We start from the raw sequence: 25,416 nt of genomic DNA on the forward strand, positions 1-25,416 counted from the left end.
CTCTCATGAAAGTATTTTTTCAGAAATAGATTCTTCACCAAATATCAAATTTTCGCATAAATACGACTGTCTTAACCAATCACAGGAACAGCAGCCATTTAAACGAACGATGTCTATCGAAAACACCATGAATAAATCTCAGGCGGCCATTCAAGAGTTCAAAACTGTAGTTGGTACGAAATAAGATTTTATTGGCTTCGGAAAACTGTGATTCTGAAGTGGAACGTTCGACCCCGACCATTACCCAAGTCACATTAACAGCAATAACAACTAAACGTAAACAAGAAAAAAACGAACGAACAAGAATGGCGGGAGATTTTATAACCTTAAAATAGTATTTTCTGTTTCGAGAAATCGGAATCCTGTTTTCTGATTCGTAGATCTTTTTGCGATGATATTTTTATGCAAACGCCGTTGGAACATTGATATTCTTTCGTTTTTACGTGCGCTTGAGATGTTTACCAGTTGAAAACTTGTTTTCATTAAATGATACGATGGGTCAATATTATCGTTATCTGGAAAGTCAAAAAGTATCGTTATTATAAAGAAGAATATTTCAATTATTTAATTCATATCATTAAATTTCTACTTCGTTATTTAAAACGCGAGTCTTGTATCCACTGCTAAAGATATATCGCCCTATTTACGTCGAAATAATACTTGAGCTCCACAATTGCACATTATTCTTCTGAAATTGGTATTTACAGTGACAATGAACTTTAGCAAATTCTATTAACCTTGGCGTTAAGAAATTTCTACCTATATAAGGGTTGGTTATATCAAATTAGTTTGTAGTTCATGTAGCATTTTTAATGTCGTTATTTTATTGAATGAACTAACGAGAGGAGCTCATGTCTAAGCTATAACCGTATAAGTGATTCGATCACAGGTTAAGCTATGCTTGACGCGGTTGGTTCGTAGATGGGTGACCATCTATGTTATAACGAGTTCCTCCGTGTTTCGGAAGGCACGTTAAATTGTGGGTCCCGGCTGTTATTCCTACATCTTTGACAGTCGTTACAGGTAGTCAGAAGCTTAAAAAAGTCTGACAGCCAGTCTAACGAAGGGGTATCGTGTTGCCCAGGTAACTGGGTTAAGGAGGTCAGATAGGCAGTCGCTCCTTGTAAAACACTGGTACTTAGCTGAAACCGGTTGAACTGGTAGCCGACCCCAACATAGTTGGGAAAAGGCTAGGCCAATGATGAATGATTTTATTGAATGAACTTTACTTATTGCTACTAGGTAGACTAATTCATTCGATTCAACTAACCCATACTAAGTAGAGCTTTCTTTACAGACCTTAACAACGTATTAAACCGATTTCGTTGATTTCTAAGTTTACAAATTAAAGTCATTTGTGAACGTATTTATTGTTTCAAATGGAGCTTTATTCAAAATTGCATATTTATTTTGCTCATTGTATTGTTTTAATTTAAATGTAATATTTTATTTCATTCATAGTAATTTGTATTGTATTGTGTATTTCAGTAAATAAGTAGATGCATACTCTACTAATTCTTAAATACTAGTAGGCAGGAGTCAGAAGTATATAAAAGAAAGATAATATTTTATGTGGTCACACACCACTTTGCCTGAAAATACTTTATTGACCAAATAATACAAAGCCGGTTCGTCGTAAAATCCATCGTATCTTACATCTAAGAGGAGTAGTCTCATTCCTGGCGGGATATTGTTTGATATTCATCAGTTGGATGTACTGTTTCACAAAATAAAGTACTAATATCTATTACACTGTACATCGTGCATCGGCGAAAACTTAATACACAGGCACTTTATTTACAAGTCTAATTTGAGAGATATTGAGCTCTATGTACACGTTTCAGGGTCGTATTTGCGGCGGGAAGCGAGCCTGAGGCGAGGGGTTGTCGCTGCCGCAGCCTGAGCTTCACGCGGCAGGCTTCTCATCAGAGACTACGGTGGCGCCCGTAGCGATGGAGCCGCCGTCCTCAGGTGACACCTGGCAGGACAGAGCTGGGAACTTCTGGTACAGCACAGGCGCGGTACTTAGGGTGGCTGATACCATACACAATAGGGTTATACACGGCGTTAGCCTTAGCAAACAGAGAGCCCCAGATCGTTGCCAGAGGGCTGATGGGCGCGCTCTCCAGGATTCCGGTGTAGTTGATGATGAGGTAAGGAGTCCACGCCATGAACCACAGAGAAATGGTCATCAGCGCAACCTTCGCCAATTTGCACTCAGCGCTGGTGTTAGCAGCCTCAGAGGACCTAAGTGAAGCGACGTTCATTTTCTTAGCCTGGTCCCTCATCGCCTTTTCGTGAGCAGATACGGCCTGGACGATGAAGTAGTATGAGTAGATGATCAGGAACAGTGGCATGAAATACACAAAGATTGAGTACACCACGATGTAGCTTCGGCTAAACCAATCCTTGGACAGGTAGTCAGTTCCACAGGCAGTCATGTTTCCTTCAGGTACATAACGGTTCCAGCCGAAGAAAGGTGCCAGAGTCCACGCAAGAGAGAAGAGCCAGATTCCAAGTATGCGCTGAAGGGCTCCAGTTTTAGTCATAGGCTTAGCAGCTATACCTTTCACGATGACGTTGTAACGGTCGAATGCAATCATTGTCATGGTCCAGATAGAAGCACATCCAAACAGAGAGCCTGCGCAAGCATATAGTTCACAAGCAAACGGTCCAAATACCCATGTTTCATTATAGCAATTTATAACCATAGCTGGAGCCATAGCGCACATCATGAGGAAATCCGAGAAAGCAAGGTTTACAACCAGCAAGTTCGATGGTGTTTTCAGGCTCTTCGTGGACGAGAATATGTATATAACCATGCCGTTACCAGCAATGGAGATGAATCCGAGAACTCCGATGGTAAATCCCAGGAGAGCGTGCCAGAGCGGGTTCATTGGTGGAAACTGGTACCAATGAGGGTCGATCATGTGGAGCATGTCAGCTGATACTTTGTCCACGACGGTCTGGTTGCCGGAGCCCATGCCCGCACCCTGGCCGCCCCATGCTTGCAGAGCTGCCACTCCAGGTCCAGAATCGGAATCCATCGCCATTATCGCTGTATTATTGATGTGTATTTGAAATCAGGAGAATTCTCGTGTCGAGATGGTTATTACGAAGATACTGGAGAAAATCGTAGAACGAACTACTCCAGTCTGTAATGTAACCAAACCCGAATGCGGCGGAGCTGCCGAGGCGTGGAGACTACTCGATGTTTGGTGTTTTTCGGGCGGCTTTTATACCAAAACCTTATGGATTAAACATGACGTCGCCAAGAAAATCAATATTCATAATTAGATATACGAATAAGAAGGTAAACTTAAGCCTTAGGCTACTTAGTGAAGACTTTCTTAACAGGCTCATGTTTCTTTAGGGTTTTGTATACCTACAACGAAAAAGTAAACACGGTAGGTACCAAAGGTACCTACTTTACATGGATTTAATTATGTTATAACAACTTTTCTGACCATGAGACCAGCGCAACGTGATTGGTAAATATGGGTTTCGAGTTATATATGTATTAATGTGTTAATCTATATTATTTTTTCCCTGATAAGGTTTTTTAATTAGTTACCAAAGAATAAACCAACGTTGTTTAAGATTACTTTAGAATAAAGATATTGAACGCACTGGTTTATATTCTGAGATTGCTTTAAATATCGTATGACAAGGCAGAGTTATTAATTACACCAGGCATACTATGCCGAAACTCTAGGTAGATGTACCAAAAAACGCAAATATATCCGAACGGAACAGAAACAAACTTATGACAAAGCATTTTTTACCAAAATCTTTACCGATTCGTTGCCCGAATTATTTCTAAGACTAGACTTCTTCCTTAAATGTCTTACTACAGACAAGTGCATGCACAACACTTTTATTTTTACATGCACAAGTTCCCATTTCCATATTACCACAAGTTTTACTACCGTTAAATTTACCGTTTACGTTACTACAGTCATTTATTACCTATCCGTTTTAGCTACAGCTGCTCGCGTCTTTGTCTGGTATCGTGGCAAAGAGTAGGCCTTTGACCTCTTTTGGAGTTCAGGCCACATCAGTTCAGGCCCTATAAAAAGGATTTAAAATCATATAGGGATTAGAAATCATATATTTTCAGTAAAATATTTATGTGATGCTTTGGAGCATGCGACAGATCTATAATATCCTATTTGGATTCAGATCGACAAAAGCGATATTAATAAACGTTTTTTTTATTAACAGTAATATCCACGTCATTTATAAACAGTTATTTATTTAAGGATTCTTATATTTTTTATTTGAATATAAATTATCCCGTTTCAGAACAGGGACTTCTTTTCTCCTGCATTTTATGCTTGGCAATTATTGGCTTTAAAGAAAATACTCCAAGTTTCTAGAAAGTTCGTAAGGTATAGAAATATGACATTAATTGTAAAACGCGTATACGCGTGAAAACACGATTGTCAGGGGCTTTAGTTGGCTCTTTTTATTGCATATCATGCAAAACGGAACGTTAGTGTCAAACAACAAGGCTGTCAGTTTGAAGCATGTCCTTCCGTCAAATTGACAAGTAATGTGATCCTAGTGTCACGCATCATAGTGAGTTCTGCACTTTCTCCTAAATATTAATGTATTAAATTTATTCTTGTTATCAAAAAAAGTAAAAAAACAAACATACTGAACAACATACGGACTTTCTACATACTACTACTTGAAGATTCACATCGGATCTGACCTCAAAATAGGTTAGTATAAACGATGTGTTAACAACTTTTCTCATAGTTTTGGTATGACTTTTGGTTACATCCGCGGTTTTATACGTAAAATGAGTGCAACTACCGGTGTCTCGATACTGCCTGTGGGGGTGCGGGGTATGAAAGTTCTCGATCGAGATAAATTCTTGCGCAATTTAAAAGTGCCAGTTCTAAAGGTCAAGCTAGAAAACGTTAATAATGTTATGAAAATGTGCAAAAATTACTTCCTAAAACTTAAAGCCTTTAGGCCGATAAGAGATCTGAACGAAGCTGAAGATTCGCCATTCAAGAAATGCATATATTTGAATCCTGAAAAGGTGATGAAATGGGAAGACTTCAGTGAAAATGATCGAGTCTTGCTCCAAGACTTAAATGTAACAGAGGATCATTTGATTTTCAAAGATGCACAAATATCATATGACAACTGGGATTATGAAACTATATTCAAAGCTGTTCTTCCTGAAAATGAGGAGGGTGTGAGTGGATTTACCCAAATTGGACATATTATTCATCTAAACTTAAGGGATCATCTACTTGAATACCGCTTTGTTATCGGACAAGTGCTGATAGACAAATTAAAGTCTTGTCGTACTGTAGTTAACAAGTGCAACACCATTGATAATACCTACAGAAATTTTGACATGGAAGTACTTGCTGGAGATGAAGATTTCAAAGTATCTGTCAAAGAAAATAACTGCACATTCCACTTTGATTTCTCTAAAGTGTACTGGAACTCACGCTTATGCAAGGAGCACGAAAGAATCTTGAAATACCTACATCCTGAAGATGTCTTATTTGATATCTTTTGTGGTGTTGGACCCTTTGCAATTCCAGCGGCCAAAAAAATAACAAAAGTATTTGCCAATGATTTAAATCCTGAATCATACAAATGGTTGAATTACAATGCAAATGTCAACAAAATCAGGATGTCGTGTTTTAAATCATACAATCAAGACGGAAAGGATTTTATTTGTAATGTATTCAAAGAGTACTTAGAGCGTTTGTGTAAAGGTGTTGAGAAGGTGGACGGGAAGATTCGCATAACAATGAACTTACCAGCTCTAGCAGTAGAATTTTTGAAATACTTCAACGGTTTACTCAAAGACACTGCTGCAGCTGAAAACTTTAACCAAGAAATCATTGTATACGCATACTGTTTTGTTCCTAGTGGTGATGATCAAGCTGAATTGGCAAAAGAATTAGTGATCAAAAACATAGGACATGATATATCCTCAGATATTGTATTTATTTATAATGTACGCAAGGTTGCTCCAACAAAAGAAATGATGAGAGTGACATTTAAGTTAACTAAAGAGGTTTTAGTCGGTCCCAAATCCCTGGGTGAACCTCCTCTTAAAAAGTTGTGTGTATAAGTGTTTACTAAGATTTCCATAATATTATTGATAAGAGCCAATTGGTAACTTTTGTAGTGTTTTTATGTAAACCAAAAATTATGTAATAAATTTTTATGCATAAAAACTGTCTTTAATTTGGTCTACTGCTTGAGCAGAAAACAAATTTTCTGAGTATTGTTTGCAAATATCTTGTTCAATGTTACTCATACTATCATAAATGACATAACTCATGATAAGAGCTGATAAGAGCTATATATTGTGAAAATTTTGTATTAGTCTTGTTTTTTATAGTAAATCAGATGAACTTCTGTAAGTATGTATGAGGTTCATGTTTTGATAGTCTTGTTGACTGAGTGTAGGCAAATCAATCGTAACGTAGTAAGTCCTATGATGCCATACGAAGATCTCCTTCAAGTTGGTCGATAAAACTCGTGCCTCCGCTTTCTGCATCCAGTGGAAACCAGTAGCTACCCTTTTTTAAGTCATCAGGCTAGCGTAAGGGCACGACGTGGGCATTTGGCAGACTTCCTCTAACTAACAACACACAGCGCCCATCTAGTGCTTAAGCTAGTCACGGGATCGCTCGCAATGCACTGCTCGACTTTTGCTGAACCCAGTAGAAGGTTTAAAGGGTCGTCATCACCTTTTACAGTAATATTATTGTCGCTGTGTAAGAGAGACGCCGCAACCCGCGCTGTCCCGCTGCCAGAAAATTAACGCAACTTTAGGAATATCTTAAGGTTTAGCTTGTTTATATGGTGATGGTTTATGTTATAGATAATATTTAAAATGTAACATCTGCGAATTCTGCCTTATTAAGTACTTACCAAGTTCCTAATTCAATAGTCACTATTACAGTATCGGCTATTTCCCATGTAGCATGTTATCAGGAACAAAAATGCTTCCACGAAAAAGCATTATGTGGGACTGTTGTTATAATAGAAGCATGTTACGCACCAGACAGCGCATAGCGGCATCTCGTTACCTCAACAACAAGAGTCTTGTATTGAGCTGACGGTAATCGGGAATAATATCTATAATCAGGCAATACCTCTTATTTGTATTTATTTTTACTTCATAAATTACTTTTATAATCTTGCAATTACCCGTGACCGAATTATTTTCATTGATTAATAATATTACGAGGATAACATTAATTGGTGCAGATTAGATTGGTAAACCTAAGAATCGATTGCGAATTTAAGCATGACTACAACTAGAATTGATTGATCACAGGCTGATTTAATTATTAGCGCTTGTAATGTAGGTAGGTACATAGACACAACAGTCGGTTGATAACAATTTAGCTCATGGCTCGTGGTAGACCAGTCAACATCAAAGATCCAGTGGCATTCTTCGTACATCCTTATTCTCGATCCCAAACTATCTCTTGGTGAAGCGATTATAGACAGACACCGTAAGCGTTAATATGCTTTCACTATATTAAATGATGTAACGGTTACTCACACCTTCTATAGGGAATGCCTAGGGCTTTCCTACTTACTCAATTCTTTGAAAGTTGACGAAACAAAGATGTAAAAAACTACTGTATCTAATCATAGACGATCACTGACAACGTGTGAATAAGTAGGTTCTTATCTAATTATTACTTTCGCAGCTTCGTTGCATGCGCGTAATGACGGCACCGCAGAGGATGTAATCATTAGCTATTAATTTTATACGTATATTTCGAAATTATACTGATTGAATTACCAGATTGATGTTGGTGGGTATTTAGCATGTAGGATTTAATTCTTTTTAGCAAGTTACGATAAACAAAACGAATTATTGCATTGACACATACATAGAGTTCAGGCAGGCTTCGATAATTCTGACATACTTACTTTACATACTGATATTAACCGATTACTTTTTCAAAATTATCTAAGATAGGTACACCATACCCGATAGATTGCAAAGAGCTTCAACGGTAAAATAATAAAGGAGGTTACGTTATTGGTTAAAAAAATATCTAAAGGCGCAGTGTTGGATCTGGTTTCGTTCTGTTTTTGACAATATTAAGTTCGTGTAGCGGTCCAGTGTCATCAGCAACGTAAGTCGTCGATCAAGCGTAGAACCAACGTTGCCCTCAGAACGCATTTGCGCTAGTGTCAGTTCCCAGAGCACCAAATCGATTTAAATTCGATTGAAATAGAACTCGATTATTTTAAGTAAACTTGCAGCTAGTACTACACATTAGACTCACTCCCGGAGGCTTGATATCAAATCATTGTTATTTTTCCGAAATATCATGTAAATGGGCCTCTTGAGCAATTTCTAGAAATTACACTTAAAGACTAGTTTTTGCGCATACTCATCAGGTCTTAGCAATCGACTCTACTGAAAATCGTGATTGTACGCAGATTAAAAGGAAATTATAAGGTATAAAATGAAATGAAGATAACACCTTATCCATAATTTTCCTACATTTAAACTGTGAAATATTGTTTGTCCAAAATGTCCAACATTAATAGTCTTAAAAATACTCCAAAAATGATGCAGGAAACGCAAAATAATGTCAAAGGAAAATAATTCTTGTAACAAGATAAAGATAGCCAAAGAAAGAATTCTAATGAGCACTTCCCTCCATTACCCATGCATTATGTTAAAATGTTATCAGCTGTGCAAACTGAATTAAGTTGTCTGCAGAGGATATATTTCCTTCAAACGAACCAGTCAGGTTTCGCCCCGTCGCTGAATCGACGCTAATAAATTCACGAGTAACTTAAAACGGTATTTTTTATGTATTTAGGTATGTCTCGCGGGTTTGCTTATTACATTTAATATAAAAAAAAAACTTCAAGAAAATTATTCAAAAACTTCTAAGTATAAGATAAGTGTAATATGAAGAAATGCTAAACTGAATCTTGGTAACGAATACTATTTTTTGAAAGAGTGTTTTTTCAATAAGTATTTTACGTAATGCATTTGTCATTAAGAAACAGTTACTACAACTTATTTAAGCCTAGTAAAAAATTCTACGTATTTAACCTGGATAGGGAAATAATCTGATTCCCAAAATTTCATCCTAAATCCCAAATTTTGCGACCATATTCGCCACACAACCATCACGATTAAGTAGCTATAAGATACTTTAACTAACCAAATAATAATAATAAATATCTTTATCGCGACCTTGGAGTTTTTGTAACAAACAGACAAAATCTCGAAGTCACTAAGCGTAACATCGTATTTAATTTGGTAGATAATAAATAAAAGCTGTTTCGCGTTCCGCAGGCCAGAGCAATTCAAACTGCCGACGAAGATATAGCGATGGACCTTCCCGACGTCACAGATATCTTGCAAGAGACTGAACAGGTATGATTTAGATCCTCGTATTTATGATTAACAAAAAAATACTACAACATTGGAAACATACAAAACTCTATTCACATATTTTATTCGCACGTAATGATTTTTGCGCTCATGTTTTTTTTATTAATTGTATCTCTATTTGATTAAGAATTGAACAATCTCAGTGCGTAATAATGAGATTTTATTTAAGATTATTTTATTTTCCTGATACACACCGTGAGTAGCTAGATATAGATGTCGTATTAGCACTTACTCAGTTGTAATGACTTGCTTGTTTTGAAAGCAAACAGTGTAAAATAATATTTTAACTTTTATGAAGGCCAGTGGCATGATTCTTCTTACTCTCCTACTACGCATCAAAGAACTTTTTTCTTTGCATTTTTGACATCTGTCCTGAAGTTCAAAATGACTCTAAAAACTTGTTCTTATTTCCAGGTACTTAAAGAATGCTTCACAAAATACAAAATCGACGAAGTTTTCCTTTCATTTAACGGCGGCAAAGACTGTACAGTGCTACTAGACTTGACAATAAACGTGTTGCGTGATATTTACAAACGCGAAGACATCGGTAGTGAACTCAAAATTGTGTATATACGTACAAAGGGACCGTTTAGAGAAATCGAAAGTTTCGTGAAAGAAATCGAAGAACATTATGGTGTTAATTTGATAGTGACTGAAGGTGAACTGAAGTTGACGCTGCAGAGGTTGTTGGAGCAGGACAGTCGGCTGAAGGCGTGTCTCATGGGGACCAGGAGGACAGACCCCTACAGCGAGAACTTAAAGTTTATGCAGGTAACATCAACTTTTTATTACTCCTGTCGTTCAGGTTCTGGTCCGTTCAGATTTACCATTTTGTTATTTTTCATGTTCCTAATATCAGCGGTTGGCCCAGCAGCGATCAGGTTCTTTTTTATTAAGTTTACCACTTGCCTCTTCTGCCTACTTATTTTTTGTAGCATTCCCTTTTTTCAGTTCATTCTCATGCACGCAACTCTCGTCGTGAATCTGGGACTCTTTGTGCATATGACTTGAATGTTTGTAAAATCCCAGTGAAATAAAAACTAGGCAGATTTAAACTATTGACGTCAACAATAAGATACTCTTTCTAACCTTGTGACTAATAACTGACTACCTTGTGTACTAAATTACCATTAAAGCCCATGTGTATGTGTGTATATTTCAATTACTCACACACAGAAGTGCAAAAAAGCCCTCCCACGCATCATAAAGTTTGTTTATCGTAAAGAAGAATGCAAATAAAAATGTTTGCGTTAAATCTGATAGCTAATACTGTAATAACATCGTTATCTTTAGGAATTAGGCGGTTATGTAGTAAATAGTAAGTTATTTCTGTAGGAATTTTAAAAAGGACATTTTTGGCAACGATATTGATAGTGAAGAATGTTCATAACATTCGAATTCCAATCGGTCGTAAGTAAATCAGTTGACAAGATTATCTTACAAACATTACTTATACTTAAACTTATCCATATACTAATCCAGTAGATTCATCCAATCAAAATAATAAGAATATTTTTCAAATGTAGAAAACAAACTTAATTTATCTTACGTTCTATTCGGGTAACATATCTTTGGATAATGTTCCTTTTATCCATTGATTAGACATAAGCAGGTTGTATGACGCTAAGTTCAATTTATATTTCCAGTAGGCGAAAACCTTATATTATAAGTTTGAAACAATACCTTCGCAGTGCGAATGTTATTATGAACTTGTCTCTAATTAACAGATTTTCAATATCTTCCGTGCATAATTTCGCAAAGCTTATAACTTTGTCCACATTTATCCAACAGACTACGGATCCAAGCTGGCCACAGATAATCCGAGTGTCCCCGTTACTGAACTGGACCTACCATCAGATATGGAGTTATACCTGCAGCAGAGAGTGCCTTATTGTAGCTTATATGATAAAGGGTAAGTCATATCTTTAAATTGCCTTGTATCGAAGATCCACGAATACAAAGAATAATAAAAATATCAGTCAAAAACGTTAATTAGTATGTGGTTATTGTATAGTTTTACTATTCCTGGAAGTATTATCCTTAATTAATTCACCAGGGAGTAAAACATATAAACATATAGTAGTAAGTTTAAGTAGGCTCGATAGTCTTTTTAACAATGTGTAGAAATAACTTAGAAAGAACCCATTTTACTAAATAAATAGCGGTATTAACTGTGTTTTGACAGGTAAAGATTCTTAAATTATGTAAATAACAGCTCCACGTGGTCTCTTTGCACTCGTACATAACAAGTGCAGAAGCGCGTGCAATTCACTGATAAAATATTTGTAGTTCTTATCTCTCATAACAGACTCTTTTCTATCAAACCGTTTCTAAATCGGAGATATATCTATGCATCATAAAGCATACTAGATTTCCCTTCATTTTATAACAGATCATATTTGTATCTTAAAAATAGTTTCATTCAATTTTGTCTGGCAAACGCAAAAAATCAGTTTGCCACACAAAGTTAGCAGCAGTTTTGAATAATCTTCTTGAATTTCAATTCGAAGTTTTCTATTTCCGTCCATAGAAGCCGTGAATGCAGAAATGCAACTTCTATAGTGTGGGTTTTCTCACAAAAATGTTATGTAAATATTGTGACTAATAATATGTTTTCTTAAACAGATACACATCAATAGGCAGCACAGACAACACATGGCCGAACCCCGCATTAGCACACAAGGACAAATACGGCGCCCTTACGTACTTACCAGCTTGGCAGCTATCCGATGCGTCGCTAGAGAGGGCTGGCCGCGGCTCATCGCCTAAGCTACCCGTCAATGGACACGAATACAACCACAACAGTCACTTGACAAACGGCATTGATAGCAATCATATAACAAATAGTGATCATATACCTCCTTCCTGTGTATAGCAAATACTTAATAGTTATAATAATTACTAAATTAGCTACGGACGTGATATAGACAGGTACAAATAATGTTTTAAATGATTTCTATGCAAGTAACACGGGGTAAATTGAGACTTCAGTTTTCTTTGAGAAATTAGGTTAGAAATTATTTCACTTATTTATTTTTTCCTTGTTGGTAAGAACCATCATATTGTCTAAGTTTACCCTGTGTCAACGATACCATAGATAAAGTCAGCAAAAAAAGCATAAATACATTTTTGTTTCTACATTTTAAAAATATTAAACAATTTTTCTACCAACACATGGTCGGTAGCTGACGACATAATCACGTCATCCCTAGTTCGAATTTAATATCTAGTAATAATTTATTAGGTCATCTTATAATGACCAGATAACACGGCTATTACATTATTTTAAAAATAAAGTTGAACTTGAACCCCTTATTGCATAAATATTTACAAAAAGATAATCATAAATAGTAGAACTACAAATTATCGGCAAAAAAAATACAGTAATCGAAAAAAACCTAAACCGATGGTCGTAATTACTAAGCCATTAACTTAATTAACATAAACACATTAATTTTTAACAAGAAACATTCTTAAGAAAAAAATATCTCATGAAACCAGCGCGAAGCGTTAATGTCACACTACAGCACAATAATTTTTAAGTTATTAAGAAACACACGTCATCTGTACAATAAAATGAAAACAAAAGAAACCCATAAATACTTAAGTATGCACTCTGCATTTGTACTAAGGCTCTAAAGTCTTTAAATTACAAATGACGTGGTCCTTGCCTTCGCTCGGCTATATAACCCATTTAAAACTGAAATGACCGTCATAATAATACATTCATACAAATACAATACACTGTATTTTAGCTACGATTTGACAAACTCGCTCAGCGGTTATCTTTCATACGCTATACCAAATTGCGGTCAAAAGTACCTAATTAACCTAAAATCTTAGTTTAATAGGCCAATTGCTATACTAATAATCATTTCAACTCGGCTTTGCGCACGACGTCATGTGTGTGTGACCTTTGTTAATAAACAATGATGTCCATCTGTTTGCCACACAAATCTCAATAATTGAACATAGGACTCAGTCCCACACATACATAGCGGCGCACGCGCAGATGAGTTGAACTATCTGTACCATTTAATATTCGTGTACTATTTACTTTATTATTTATTATTAGAGATTTTAAATGGCATATTAAATGACTACTAATTAGGAATGGAAGTTTTAAATGGCAATTCAAATTACTATTCATTCTACATATTTAAATTATGAATGACAAATCAGATGGATTACATTACAATTCTGTCTCATTAAACTAAATTATTTATCTCTAACATCTCGAATTTAAATAGTAATGGTATAATTAAAAATATTGGCGCTTTAGTTATCTTTTGATCACATTAAAGTACTTAACATAACAAATAAAATTACTTATCCCAACAGTCTGGCAGCCAGCTTAATCTGTTTTTAGAATATTGTTAAAATTTATTTTATATACTTAAGAATTGAATTGTAAAAAAGTTTTCTGCAATTACTTAAGGACACTTTATTTACTGGATACTGTAATTACCAAACATACCTATGAAAATTGCATAAGTGCCGATCAAAAAATATTTTTTATGCATGTTTTATTTATTTTATGAACAACACACTGCGCACAATGACAAACTAACCTGGCTAAAAGACTAAAAATCGATGACAGCGCTTATTCATTCACGGGTGCTTTTTAAAAGTCTATCATCCAGACTGCCTAAGCTTTTAAATGTATACTTTAAGACCTAAGCTTTAAAGTAGAAATTAACGTAGCAGAGTATTGAACATACAAAGCTAGTTGATACATAGCGCGGCGATGTAAAAGCGCTGTCGTGTGAAAATACAATTTAGAATGTTTTTTTCTGATTTCAAATTCAAATTGTGCGAACTTGGTCTTACAAGGCGTATGTGGTAACTTTTTGAGTAGAATATTTTTTCAGAAACCAGGTGTTATGTTGTATAATTTGTAAATATGTTCGTAATTATTTTAGTTATTTATAATTTGTATCGTCTTATTTATTTTTCGGCATTTTACTTGACATTAACATAATTGTCTTTGTACTGTATTTTTTCAACAAATGTTTCGCTGATTAAATCTATGTTGCTGTGTATATGAATATGCCTTATTACAGTAATTGAAAACATTTTACTTACTTAATAGCTTTAATAATAATTTTATCAAGATCTTTATCACATTAAATATTTATTAAATTGCATTCGTAAATACATCTATCGTTTGCGAATTACAAATGGTTGTGTTGACAAATTTAAAATAAATACAAGTTACGACAATTTCAGTTGTTTAATTCTTAACAAGCAGTTTTATGCTGTAATATTGGTTTCTAACATATTCTTACCTTTATTTATATTTACAGTCTTTTAACGACCTTATCATTACGTTTTGTTTCCGCTGTCGTTTGGTTTCACATGTTTCCTTATAAACTCTTGAAACATCGCCACGTCCTCTGGTTTGTCATCTGGAATAAAATGGTATTGTTAGAAATCCCTTAAAAAAACTATAGTAGTATTCCTTATAAAACCGGTGCCTAATTTGACTCGCGACCCACCGCCCCGTCAGCTCATGATTAAGGATTCCATTGGGTGAAAAACTAGTTTGACAGTCCCGATAAATACGTAAACCATTATTAATTCAATAATCAGTGCCTAATTAGTAGCAGAAATGGCCTTCATTAATTAGTATCATTTAGCATTGCATAAAAATTGACATCAGGTAAAAAAATTTGTTTGTTTTATGTCTGTTAGAGAAAACAGCAAATTTAAAGCCCTTGTATCTATAATGATTTTGAGATCCTAGTTATTCGTCCATATACTTTAGGCTAAAAGAGTAAGCAAGGTGGATGCGGAAGACTGAGATCCGAGCGTCCTGGCGCCACTTGTGCCACACCTATGACCGCAATAGGCCCAGTTGATTGGTTAAGAAAAGTAACAAAAGAGGTTTTTCCACACATACCTATTTCAGGTTCGTTCTCAGTGCCTTCCTCGTCACTAGAACTTTCATTAGCCGGGTGCTTTAGGTACATGTCGCTAATCTCACGGCCTGCTGATACTTCTTCAATTAAGTTCTTCTTATCTATCACAGTGTCATCTGGACCTACGGAACAAGTAATATTGTAAAGGATCAATTTTGTTTTCAAAAATAAATTCAAATTGACTATCTATTTTATGTACCTTTATTTTTTAATTCCTCTTCTTTCCGTTTTTCTTCTTCTAACTTTTCTGCACGCATTTTCAGCCAGTCTGTTTTATATTCTCTGTGCACAAAATAACACAAAAATTTAGTTTATTGAAAAACGAATTTATGTGAACTTAAGGCAAATCCATACATACTTTTCATATTCTTCTGCAGCCTCATCTACTAGTTTGAAGAATTCATCCAGACCCTGAAATAAACGGGCAATACTTAAAAATAATAAAATTAATGGACCAATTTCTTTAATTCTTCTTCTTATCATATTGAGCACCAAAATCATATGGCTCTTTCCAGTTTCATGATAAGCTAAGTTACTTGTCAACTTGGAAATAGCATAATTCTCACAACTAACTTGTTGTTATTAAATTAACAAATAAATGAGAGCTGACCTGACCACAAGTTAAATGGAAATAAAAGCACACACACACTTCGCTGTAAAATTATGAATGCTGCTAGCAGATTTCTTTTAATTGATGAATAAGCAGAACCCTTTTGTATCTCTTTGTAAAGATTAGTTTTTTTTTTCGTATGCATAAATAAAGCAGTTAAATAAATAAACATACTCACAGCGCCAGTGTGTGCACTGACTCCGCAGCACCTCAGATCTGTGTAGAATGTATCAAGAGCTAGCGCCATAGAGCGAGTCAGGTTCCCGATGTAGGTGTTCCCACCTTCAGTCTCGCCGTCACCCTCCGCGTCCAACGCCTCTTGGAACGCCTCGAAGTCTCGCATCCATTCAACTGCGTAAGCATTGTCTACGACGTCTGTCTTTATATTACGAGAGGGAAATGTTAAATAAGGTTGTATATTTTAATGAATACTTTAATACCATAGGGGCAACTGAATGTGCTTTACTGGGAGGTTTAAAACCATAAAGAATTATTGATTGAATGAAATGAATTGTTGATATTACATATATACATATGAATTGTTGTTAGATGACAATAAGTCACCAATATCAACGAGAAAATATTTATTTATTTAACAGCACTTAAATATTTAGATTTTATTTCTCTTAGACTTGAGCTAAGCCTGGTAAGAACAAACGTACATTTTTCAATCAAAAAAGTTATCATGTGTAGGTATAAAAAGTCCATATCAAATAATAAATCTTACATTCTTACCTTATTCATAACAACAATGAACGGCAGCCTTGTCTTGTACAATATTGAGCAGGCATACAGCATGTTGGACATAAATGTGACGGGTGAGACGCTTCGGACGGTGTCCATTACATACACAACTACTGTAGGACATGATGATGCTAATGCTTCTGTTACTATTGTGCCTGATGCTGACCATGTAAACACTTCTATTTGACCTGGAATTAGTGAAATAATTAACATTAATAAAGGTTATTTTCGTTTAGAAGTAAGATACCAGAAAGTAAAAATACCAAAAAGTTGTAACAAGTTGTAACAGTTGTAGTAAGTATGGAAGCAAAACTTTGCAAAAAGAGCTAATTGATGCTTTATGTAACATACATTTTTTAATCTATCATTTGAGAAATTATCATTAACTTATGACCTAATATGAATAATTCTGAAACTGAACTACTACTATGTGTATAAAATGAAACTATAATATAATATTACTAGCTGACCCAGCAAACGTTGTTTCGCCGAATTTTTTTTTCTAGTGGTGTGTATTTTTAATGCCACATTATAAAAAAATAAAAACAAACAATTTCGTCCAAAAAATAAAATAATTTTTTTTTAATGTGAGCTACCCTAATCACTTAGGGGTATGAAAAATAGATGTTGGTCGATTCTCAGACCTACTGAATACGCATATAAAATTTGGTAAAAATCGGTTTAGCCGTTTCGGAGGAGTACGGTAACTAACATCGTGACACGGGAATTTTATATATTAGATTACTCACACATCTTATTTTCCATCTTATAAAATTGAAACATCAGTTTCATTTTCATAGATTTGGAACATAAACCTGTTGGATGAATCATAAATTATTTACCTGGTGTATCTATGATACAGTATTTGTGTTTCTTTCCTGACTTCTCAATGAGATCCACAACTTGACCAAACTTTGTGGAGAATAGGTTAAGAGCTGTTACTATGCCTCCATTGGGTCCCAACCCATATTGTTTCATAACCTCTTTGTAGTTTACAGTATCCCGAATATCTGGAAAATAGTTTATAAACATTATAATAACAAGCACCACTTCTTTCTGTTTTAAATTAATTGTTATTTTTATGGAAATTTGCGACAATCAATGACAAGCAAGGATTTGGCTGCTCAGATCCCATTTTAATTATCTTGTATATTTTTTACCTGAACATATGATTGAATATGCTAAACTACTTGATAATGTAATATATAATGTATCTTTGCATAACATATACACGTTTTATCATATCTTTTGATTGCCACTCGGGCTAACAGACTCAAGATTACATAGAATCATGAATAGTAGACTTACCTATATTAGCAGGATAAGGAACTTCTCTACAAGCTGGATCTAAGTTGATCAGGTAAGGTCTTGATCCGTCAATAACCTTTCCTGACAAACGACGTGTGAATGAAGTCTTACCGGCGCCCGCCATTCCTATAACACATCAACAGCATGTGAAACTACAGTTATATACTTGTTGTAAAGGTTTTTTATGGAAACAGTGAAGTTCAAGATGTTATATTTTATCTTTCTGTAGCATTTAATAGTCGTTGGGTATTATTTCAGGAAATTACTACAAAACGAAAGGCCTGTCAGTATATTTACATTTTCATGCTAAATAAGCTAAATTTCAAGATTTAGTGTGTTGATTCATGTAAATGGGTTTACACAATATACACTAAGTCCCATTTTATATGTAAAGTCGTAAATATTTGTGTGTTTTTAGGTAAATAGTGGCTTTTCACATAAAAATAATAAAAAACACTTTTCTAACCTAAAATAATCAAACATATTGGTTTCCTAGAGTCTTCCTCCATTGCTTCAGGTTTTTCCTCACTAGCAGCCATATTTACAGAATGGTAATACTAGGCTGCACTTAATATAACATAAACTAAGACTTTTCTTGAAATGCGCACAGTTTAATCACAACATCAGTAAATTACAACCCAAACACAACGCTCTCATGCTTTCAACTGTCAGTCAACTGACAACAATGACAACTAATGTTGAAATTGCCATAGACCGTATGACAAAAAATCAATAACTGGGAAATATGTGTCGTAATAGACTACGAGTTTTATTATTATTTGTATGACATGTATTAAGGTGAGTTTCACAAACATTCAAATCACACACAACGTCGAACAGACTCAGAATAAGCATTCGTGAATCACACAAAATAATACTTGTCCTACGCAGGGATCGAGTCGATCGATCGACATGTCACTCACAGACTGGCGTACTGTACAGGATCTCCAAGACTAGACTATTCCTCTACTCAAAATATATTTCAGGGGCGGTTTATACTGTTAAATTTTTACAAAAAAAAATGGCACTGCTCAGTATTTTTAGACATATTTGAACCAAGATAATCAGGCAATGAAAATAAGGAACTGTTCTAAATTTAGGCACTTTATTTTCTTCACTTCGTCTTATTTACATATTTACAAATGATTTGATTAAGACTAGGGCATAACATTTAGCTTTCTTTCTCAAGATTCAAAAACATTATTGGGTACATGTGTCCAAGTTTTGATATTCTCTTCTGTATTATCAATCTTAAAGTGTCCGTGTACGTGGCGGGTGGTTTGCACGTTGAGGGATCGCGCCAATGAAGACCTGCATGAGATAGACACAATTTTTATAATGTATTGCAGTTATTGTTAATTATAAAATCTATAAAAGCCAGTAACACCACGTTGCGTCTTTGTAGTTTTTTTTTTGTTTCTTACCAGTGGAGTCACAAGCAAAAAGCGCCGGCGAAGGCACGTGATCTCTCGTATAGTTCCATAGACAATCACGTAAAACTTGCACTATCTGTAACACAAAATTAAATTCGATAATTTTAAAACATTAAATTCAAGCAGTTTAATTGTAGTCTTATGGTACAGAAAAAGAAAAAGTACTTTCCAATTTCCAGCATTTGTCAGTAAATGATTTATTGATAGGAACATGAAACGAAAAAACATTTTCTATGGTATTAATATAAAAGGGCTCAGACAATAATAAAGCCAATCATCCTTTGCCAAGTAATGAGCAGCTAAAAATGTAATAGAGCAAAAAGTATTATAATGTTGATACCTCGCTAGCTGTTAGTTCAGGCGCTAGTTCGAGCATGTGGTTGAGTGGGTGCGGCAGTAACTGTCCCAGTGTCATAGTGGATAGTAGCTCGGTAAGCGCAGCGCGTTCCTTTGCCATCTCAGCAGACTGTGTGTGACGATCTAGGACAATATTTTTTTAAATTTAATAATCTCTTTCTGGGCCCTGGAGTTCTAAATGGAAATATTATTTACACAGTCGCGCGCACGCATCGCTTTGTGACGGGTGTGTGATCGGTACCGTCAATATGTCGAGTACGTTAAAGTGCAGTGTTTGTAACATTGTGATAGACGAGTTGCTCTCGTATATACAAAATAAAATATCGGTGATAGACGAAATTACATTAATGAGAATATGTACAACGTCTTTCTCAAGCGAAGAAATACAGAAATCAAAATCGCTGTTGTTTGATTCTCTGTCAACGGATGTACGTAAAATATCTAGAAAACGTAAAGGAAAGGAAGTTAGAGATTTGGAAGACATCATTAGTCTTTTCAAAGTAACAGATCCTGATGCAATTCCAATATTTGTGGCGAGGCAATTAGAAAAATTGCCGCCTATTACATTTGATCATCTTGATTGTACGAAACTTCTCAAGGATTTGCTGCTCGTAAAAGAGGAAATTGAGCAAGTTAAGACGACATATGCTTCGGTCAAGCAGCTTGAAGACCTAAGAAACGAAGTTATCGGATTAAAAAACGACAGAATAATGTATACCCCAGCACAATACATTAATAACAAAAGTGGCGCATGGATTGATAATAATGAAGCTAATGCTATTAATGACTCAACGATAGAAGTAAATAGTGTGTGTGATAAATTACAAAAAGAGGAACTTGTTGCAAACAGTAAGTTGCAGAATAATTCCAATTGTAGGTATCCGAAAATAAGCGACAAAGAAATCGTGAACTGCGTTAACGAGGAGCCGAGTGTCGTAGTGACTCATCGTGATATGCAAAAATCGCCTCGGACGCCGCCGCCGCTCGCGCCGGTAACTGAGAACAAAACTAAACAACAAAAGGACGATCAGCTGACTGTGTTGATAACGAGTGCGCCCGTATCACCTAATGCAGCGGAATCGGAATGCGAGTCGCGAAATAATACTGAGTGGAGAACTATATCTTACAAGAAAAGATCGAATTATAGGTATGCAGGCAAAGCGGGAACTGCGCGTGACGTTCAAGGAAGTTTCAAGGCGGCTGAAAGGAAAGTTCCTATTTTCATTTCTAATGTCCATAAAGATACGATGGCTAAGGACATAGTGTCTTACATACAAAGTAAAACACAGGATGTTGTATCATTAGAAAAGATAAACACTAAGAAACAAAAAGAACACAACGCATACAAGTTCTTTGTATCAGAAAGTAAATTATCTTTATTCTTAGATGAAAATATATGGCCTGAAGGCATTATATTTAGGCGTTTCGTGCATTTTAAAAGCAAATATGTAAGAGATATGTCAACAAAAACGGCCACAAATCAAACATATAATGCATAGCACCTTTACGTTAACTAGTTTTAACTGTAAAAACGTTAAACGTTCCGTCGATAACATACGAGAAATGTGCCGTTTTTCTGATATCATTGCGCTTCAGGAGACGTGGCTGTTACCGGATGAGATCCAGTACCTGAGCACTATTGACAGAAAAATTTAGTTCAACTGGTACTTCTGCCGTTGACACAGCAGCTGGCTTGCTGCGTGGCCGCCCGTACGGAGGTGTTGCGCTGTTATGGCGCAGTGACGTGTTTCAAAACGTATCTGTTATACAGTGTAATAATCCGCGCGTGTGTGCCATTAAAATCGTTACAAACGACAGACCTATTGTGGTAATTAGTGTCTACATGCCCACAGACTCGCCGGATAACCTGTCGGACTTTACGGACTGTCTGGGTACGGTGAGTGCTTTAACGGATGACTGTATGATAGAATCTGTATATGTGATGGGTGATTTTAATGCCCACCCTAATGAATTGTTTTTTAGAGAACTCTCTGCTTTTACTAGTGAACAAAATTTGTTATGTATTGATGTTGAAAGGTTGGGTATAAATAGTGATACTTATACATTTGTGAGTGAGGCGCATGGATCCAGGAGATGGTTGGATCATTGTTTGATTACACAGGCTACTGTGCCGACTATTAATAATGTATACGTGAAATATGATGTGCTATGGTCTGACCACTTTCCCCTCATACTAGAATGTAATTTTAACCTTTTAACACCAAAGGTATGTCATAAGTCAGTAACAGTAAATAATGCAGTATGGGGAGAGAGAAGTCCGGAGCAGATTGATTCCTATCGCAGTGTCTGTCATGAAAACTTGCGTTTAATTGATTTTCCATCGGAGTTTAGACATTGTTGTGATAGTTTTTGTAACAATATTTCTCATAAACCGGTCATTGACCGATTATATCGTAATATTGTAACGGCCCTCACAGATGCGGCAATATTAAGTAAACAAAGTAGGAAACAAAAAAAAATGTGTATTAATAGGTGGAATAGGCATGTCAGAGATGCTCACAGGGAGGCCAGGTTAAACTTTCAGTGCTGGGTCTTAAGTGGAAAACCGTATTGTGGTCGTGAATATGAAAAAATGTGTGCTAGTAGGAAGATATTCAAATCCCGTTTAAAATGGTGCCAAAATAATCAGCACCAAATAAAAATGGATATCATTGCCGATAAACATGCATCGAAAGATTTTCGTGGCTTCTGGAAATCCACAAGTAAATTGAATAGTGGGCCTGGTCTGCCTGTGAGTGTCAATGGCTGCAGTGATACGAGAGATATTGCTAATTTATTCAAGGATCACTTCTATGTGCGTTCACAGTTGGGACCATCGGGGGAGATGCTCAATGCTGAGAAACCTGAAGGAAAGGTGGGCTTACGTTTTAGGGCCAAGGACGTGGAGAACGTGATCAGACACATGTCGCGAGGTAAGTCCCCTGGCCATGATGGTCTGAGCATTGAGCACCTTCAGTACGGTGGTGCTCATATTTCGCGAGTGTTATCACTATTCTGTAACCTATGTATGAGTCATAGTTATTTACCACCCGATTTAATAAAAACCATAGTGATACCAGTTGTTAAAAATAAATCTGGGGACATGTCGGATCTGGGCAACTATAGGCCGATATCCTTGGCCACCATTATAGCTAAAGTACTTGATAGATTGCTTGAGATACAGTTAAATAAACATCTTCAAATACATGACAATCAGTTTGGGTTTAGGCCCAAACTCTCAACCGAATGTGCAATTATGTGTCTCAAGCAAACTGTCAGATATTATACAGATCGGGGAACGCCAATATATGCGTGTTTTTTAGACCTTTCTAAGGCTTTTGACCTGGTTTCCTACGACATACTCTGGAAAAAGTTAAAAGAGGAGAATACGCCTCCAGAAGTCATAAATATCTTTAGGTATTGGTATGGAAACCAGGTCAACAATGTAAGGTGGGCAGGGCAACTGTCTGATTCGTATAAAATGGAGTGTGGTGTGAGGCAGGGAGGGTTGACCTCTCCTGTACTCTTTAATTTATATATTAATGCACTGATTGTCACGCTCAGCAACGAACATGTCGGATGCCATATTGATGACGTATGCGTCAATAATCTCAGCTATGCTGACGATATGGTGCTGTTGAGCGCCTCAGTCTGTGGTCTAAGGAGGCTGCTTTGTTTATGTGAGGGGTATGCACAAACCCATGGACTTAAATATAATGAAAAAAAGAGCCAGGTTATGGTCTTTAAATCCGGAACTAAATATCCCACCAATATTCCCCCGCTAAAAATAAATGGAACCTCCTTAGAAAGAGTAGATAGTTTTAAATACCTAGGTCATGTGGTTGCCTCAGATTTACGTGACGACATGGACATGGAACGGGAACGAAGGGCTTTATCGGTAAGAGCTAATATGGTATCTCGTAGGTTTGTACGTTGCTCCACTGGTGCTAAAACAACCTTGTTTAGAGCGTATTGCACAACATTCTACACGTGCAGCCTATGGATTACATATACTCGAAGATCGTACGAATCCCTTCGGATCCAGTATAATAATGCGTTCAGGATGCTGTTGGGGTTGCCGCGTTATTGTAGTGCCTCCGGCATGTTCGCGGACGCGCATGTTGACGGTTTTAGCGCGATAATGCGAAAACGCATCGCTTCAATGGTCAGCAGAGTACGCGCCAGCACCAACAGCATCCTGAACATGATAGCTTATAGGGTAGATTCCCCGTACATGAATAATGTTATAAGACTTCATGTCTAATCTATTCTGTATGTTGCTGTATTTTTATATGTTTATATTGTGATTGTGACTTACTAACCATATTATTCATGTATTACTAACAAGTGGATTATGTTATCTTAATAAATAAATTAAATTAAATTAAATTAAATTAAAATTATAAAAGGTGTCTACTTTTACATTTAACTGCATCTAGTATAAAAAAGTTAACATAATCTACAAAACGTAATAAAGCTCACATTTTGCATTTCTGATATTATAAAAAACCTGTATTACTCATGTTGGCAAGTGGTCATGGAGGTGTGGATGTCCCATCATATTTAATAGATGAAACGCTAATACGGAACGGAACGGGCCCATTTAATTAGAGAGCTAGGAGCCATCTAGGGAGCAGAGGTGCCGCTCAATGCTATGTATTGCGCGGATGACTGGGCTGCCTATGTATCACCAGTTAATGTTTACGATGTCCCCTGACCGAGGTATGCCCTGAGGCGGTGCAGCAGCGTGGCGGCGGTGGCCCGCAGCAGCGCGGAGGCGAGGCACAGCGCGGGCGGCGCGGCGGCGGCGCGGCGCAGCGCGGCGCGGGCCACGGCGCAGCTCTCCAGCGCGCCGCGCATGTACAGCTCGCGCTCGATGCTCACTTGCTGCGGAGCACATACGACCATTATGTTGATGTTGTTGTTTTGTTGTGTTGGCAACAGCTAGTATTATATATATTACCTTAGTAAAGTCTTCGTCCGGCCACGGCAGACCGTTGTACATGACATCTGGTGACACCAATTCGACTAACAGTAGGGATAGTGATGTAGCACCCTCCACAACACCGCTGTTACCGTCCTAGTGATAAATAATTATAAATATTTTATTAGAATATTAATAATATGAGAGAAATGTTAAATAACAGTAGTATAATAAAGTAGTATAGTACTATGTAGATGAGACAATAATACTTTCTTAATGAATACACATAACCTGGTAAAAAAAAAAAAAAAAAAAAAAAAAAAAAAAAAGTGTAATTCTGTTCTTTACACATACATCTACATACAATACAATAAGGTTACAAAAAAGTTGTTATGCAGGCCGAGTAACCCTAGTAAATTATTCCAAAGAAATGTATGGCACAACCATAAAACGCCTCTACCCGAGTTTTTGTGAACGAACGAATCCATATGTTTTGAGAGGCGCATAGTTTACGCGCACCAAGTTTAAAAGTTCATTAACGTTTAATATCCAATGTCGGGCGCGATAAAATTTTAAATGGCCAAAAATTTCCGGCCACAGCGCTCCGCGTTTAATTTACATGTATTGTTTGATTATATCAAGACAATGTTTGCCCAATCTTTGTTCCAATGTTATCCGACGAAACGCGATAA

General features: G+C 36.2%; 4 protein-coding genes and 1 pseudogene across 4 annotated transcripts; 2 read left to right on the forward strand and 3 right to left on the reverse strand.

Moving 5' to 3' along the window:
- Positions 1–1,846: 1,846 nt before the first annotated feature.
- On the reverse strand, positions 1,847–3,069 carry LOC113507111 (opsin-1-like). The gene is given in 2 exon segments (XM_026889971.1): positions 1,847–2,014; positions 2,016–3,069. Coding segments are annotated over 2 exon segments (1,146 nt in total). The 5' UTR covers positions 3,054–3,069; the 3' UTR covers positions 1,847–1,906.
- Positions 3,070–3,192: 123 nt separating this feature from the next.
- Positions 3,193–14,467, forward strand: LOC113507113 (annotated as a pseudogene).
- Positions 4,734–8,136, forward strand: LOC113507110 (tRNA (guanine(37)-N1)-methyltransferase-like). The gene has a single exon (XM_026889970.1). The coding sequence runs from the start codon at positions 4,772–4,774 to the stop codon at positions 6,107–6,109; it is 1,338 nt and encodes a 445-aa protein (XP_026745771.1). The 5' UTR covers positions 4,734–4,771; the 3' UTR covers positions 6,110–8,136.
- Positions 14,468–14,641: 174 nt separating the features above from the next.
- LOC113507112 (GPN-loop GTPase 1-like) lies at positions 14,642–18,683 on the reverse strand. Its single transcript, XM_026889972.1, has 9 exons — positions 18,477–18,683; positions 18,011–18,136; positions 17,545–17,712; positions 16,694–16,890; positions 16,137–16,337; positions 15,707–15,759; positions 15,548–15,630; positions 15,330–15,470; positions 14,642–14,835 (listed from the first exon to the last, which is right to left on the reverse strand). Exons 1-9 carry the CDS (start codon positions 18,547–18,549, stop codon positions 14,753–14,755), a joined length of 1,125 nt encoding a protein of 374 aa, XP_026745773.1. The 5' UTR covers positions 18,550–18,683; the 3' UTR covers positions 14,642–14,752.
- Positions 18,684–19,095: 412 nt separating this feature from the next.
- Positions 19,096–25,012, reverse strand: LOC113507116 (integrator complex subunit 5-like). The gene is made up of 5 exons (XM_026889974.1): positions 24,764–25,012; positions 24,519–24,687; positions 19,784–19,923; positions 19,435–19,519; positions 19,096–19,321 (listed from the first exon to the last, which is right to left on the reverse strand). Exons 1-5 carry the CDS (start codon positions 24,803–24,805, stop codon positions 19,182–19,184), a joined length of 576 nt encoding a protein of 191 aa, XP_026745775.1. The 5' UTR covers positions 24,806–25,012; the 3' UTR covers positions 19,096–19,181.
- Positions 25,013–25,416: the final 404 nt, after the last annotated feature.

Source organism: Trichoplusia ni, unplaced genomic scaffold, assembly GCF_003590095.1.
Source record: "Trichoplusia ni isolate ovarian cell line Hi5 unplaced genomic scaffold, tn1 tig00000615, whole genome shotgun sequence".
Lineage (NCBI taxonomy): Eukaryota > Metazoa > Arthropoda > Insecta > Lepidoptera > Noctuidae > Trichoplusia > Trichoplusia ni.

Excerpts from the sequence above, each read along its gene's own strand:
- LOC113507110 (XM_026889970.1), top strand. The coding sequence starts at position 4,772 with ATGACTTTTGGTTACATCCGCGGTTTTATACGTAAAATGAGTGCAACT.
- LOC113507112 (XM_026889972.1), bottom strand. The coding sequence starts at position 18,549 with ATGGCTGCTAGTGAGGAAAAACCTGAAGCAATGGAGGAAGACTCTAGG. Across the intron at positions 18,137-18,476 it reads AATATGTTTGATTATTTTAG|GAATGGCGGGCGCCGGTAAG; the intron begins GTTAGAAAAGTG and ends GATGTGTTATAG. Across the intron at positions 15,760-16,136 it reads TCAGTGCACACACTGGCGCT|GGTCTGGATGAATTCTTCAA; the intron begins GTGAGTATGTTT and ends CGTTTATTTCAG.
- LOC113507116 (XM_026889974.1), bottom strand. The coding sequence starts at position 24,805 with ATGTACAACGGTCTGCCGTGGCCGGACGAAGACTTTACTAAG. Across the intron at positions 24,688-24,763 it reads CGGACGAAGACTTTACTAAG|CAAGTGAGCATCGAGCGCGA; the intron begins GTAATATATATA and ends TGTGCTCCGCAG. Across the intron at positions 19,924-24,518 it reads CCGCCTCAGGGCATACCTCG|ATCGTCACACACAGTCTGCT; the intron begins GTCAGGGGACAT and ends ATATTGTCCTAG.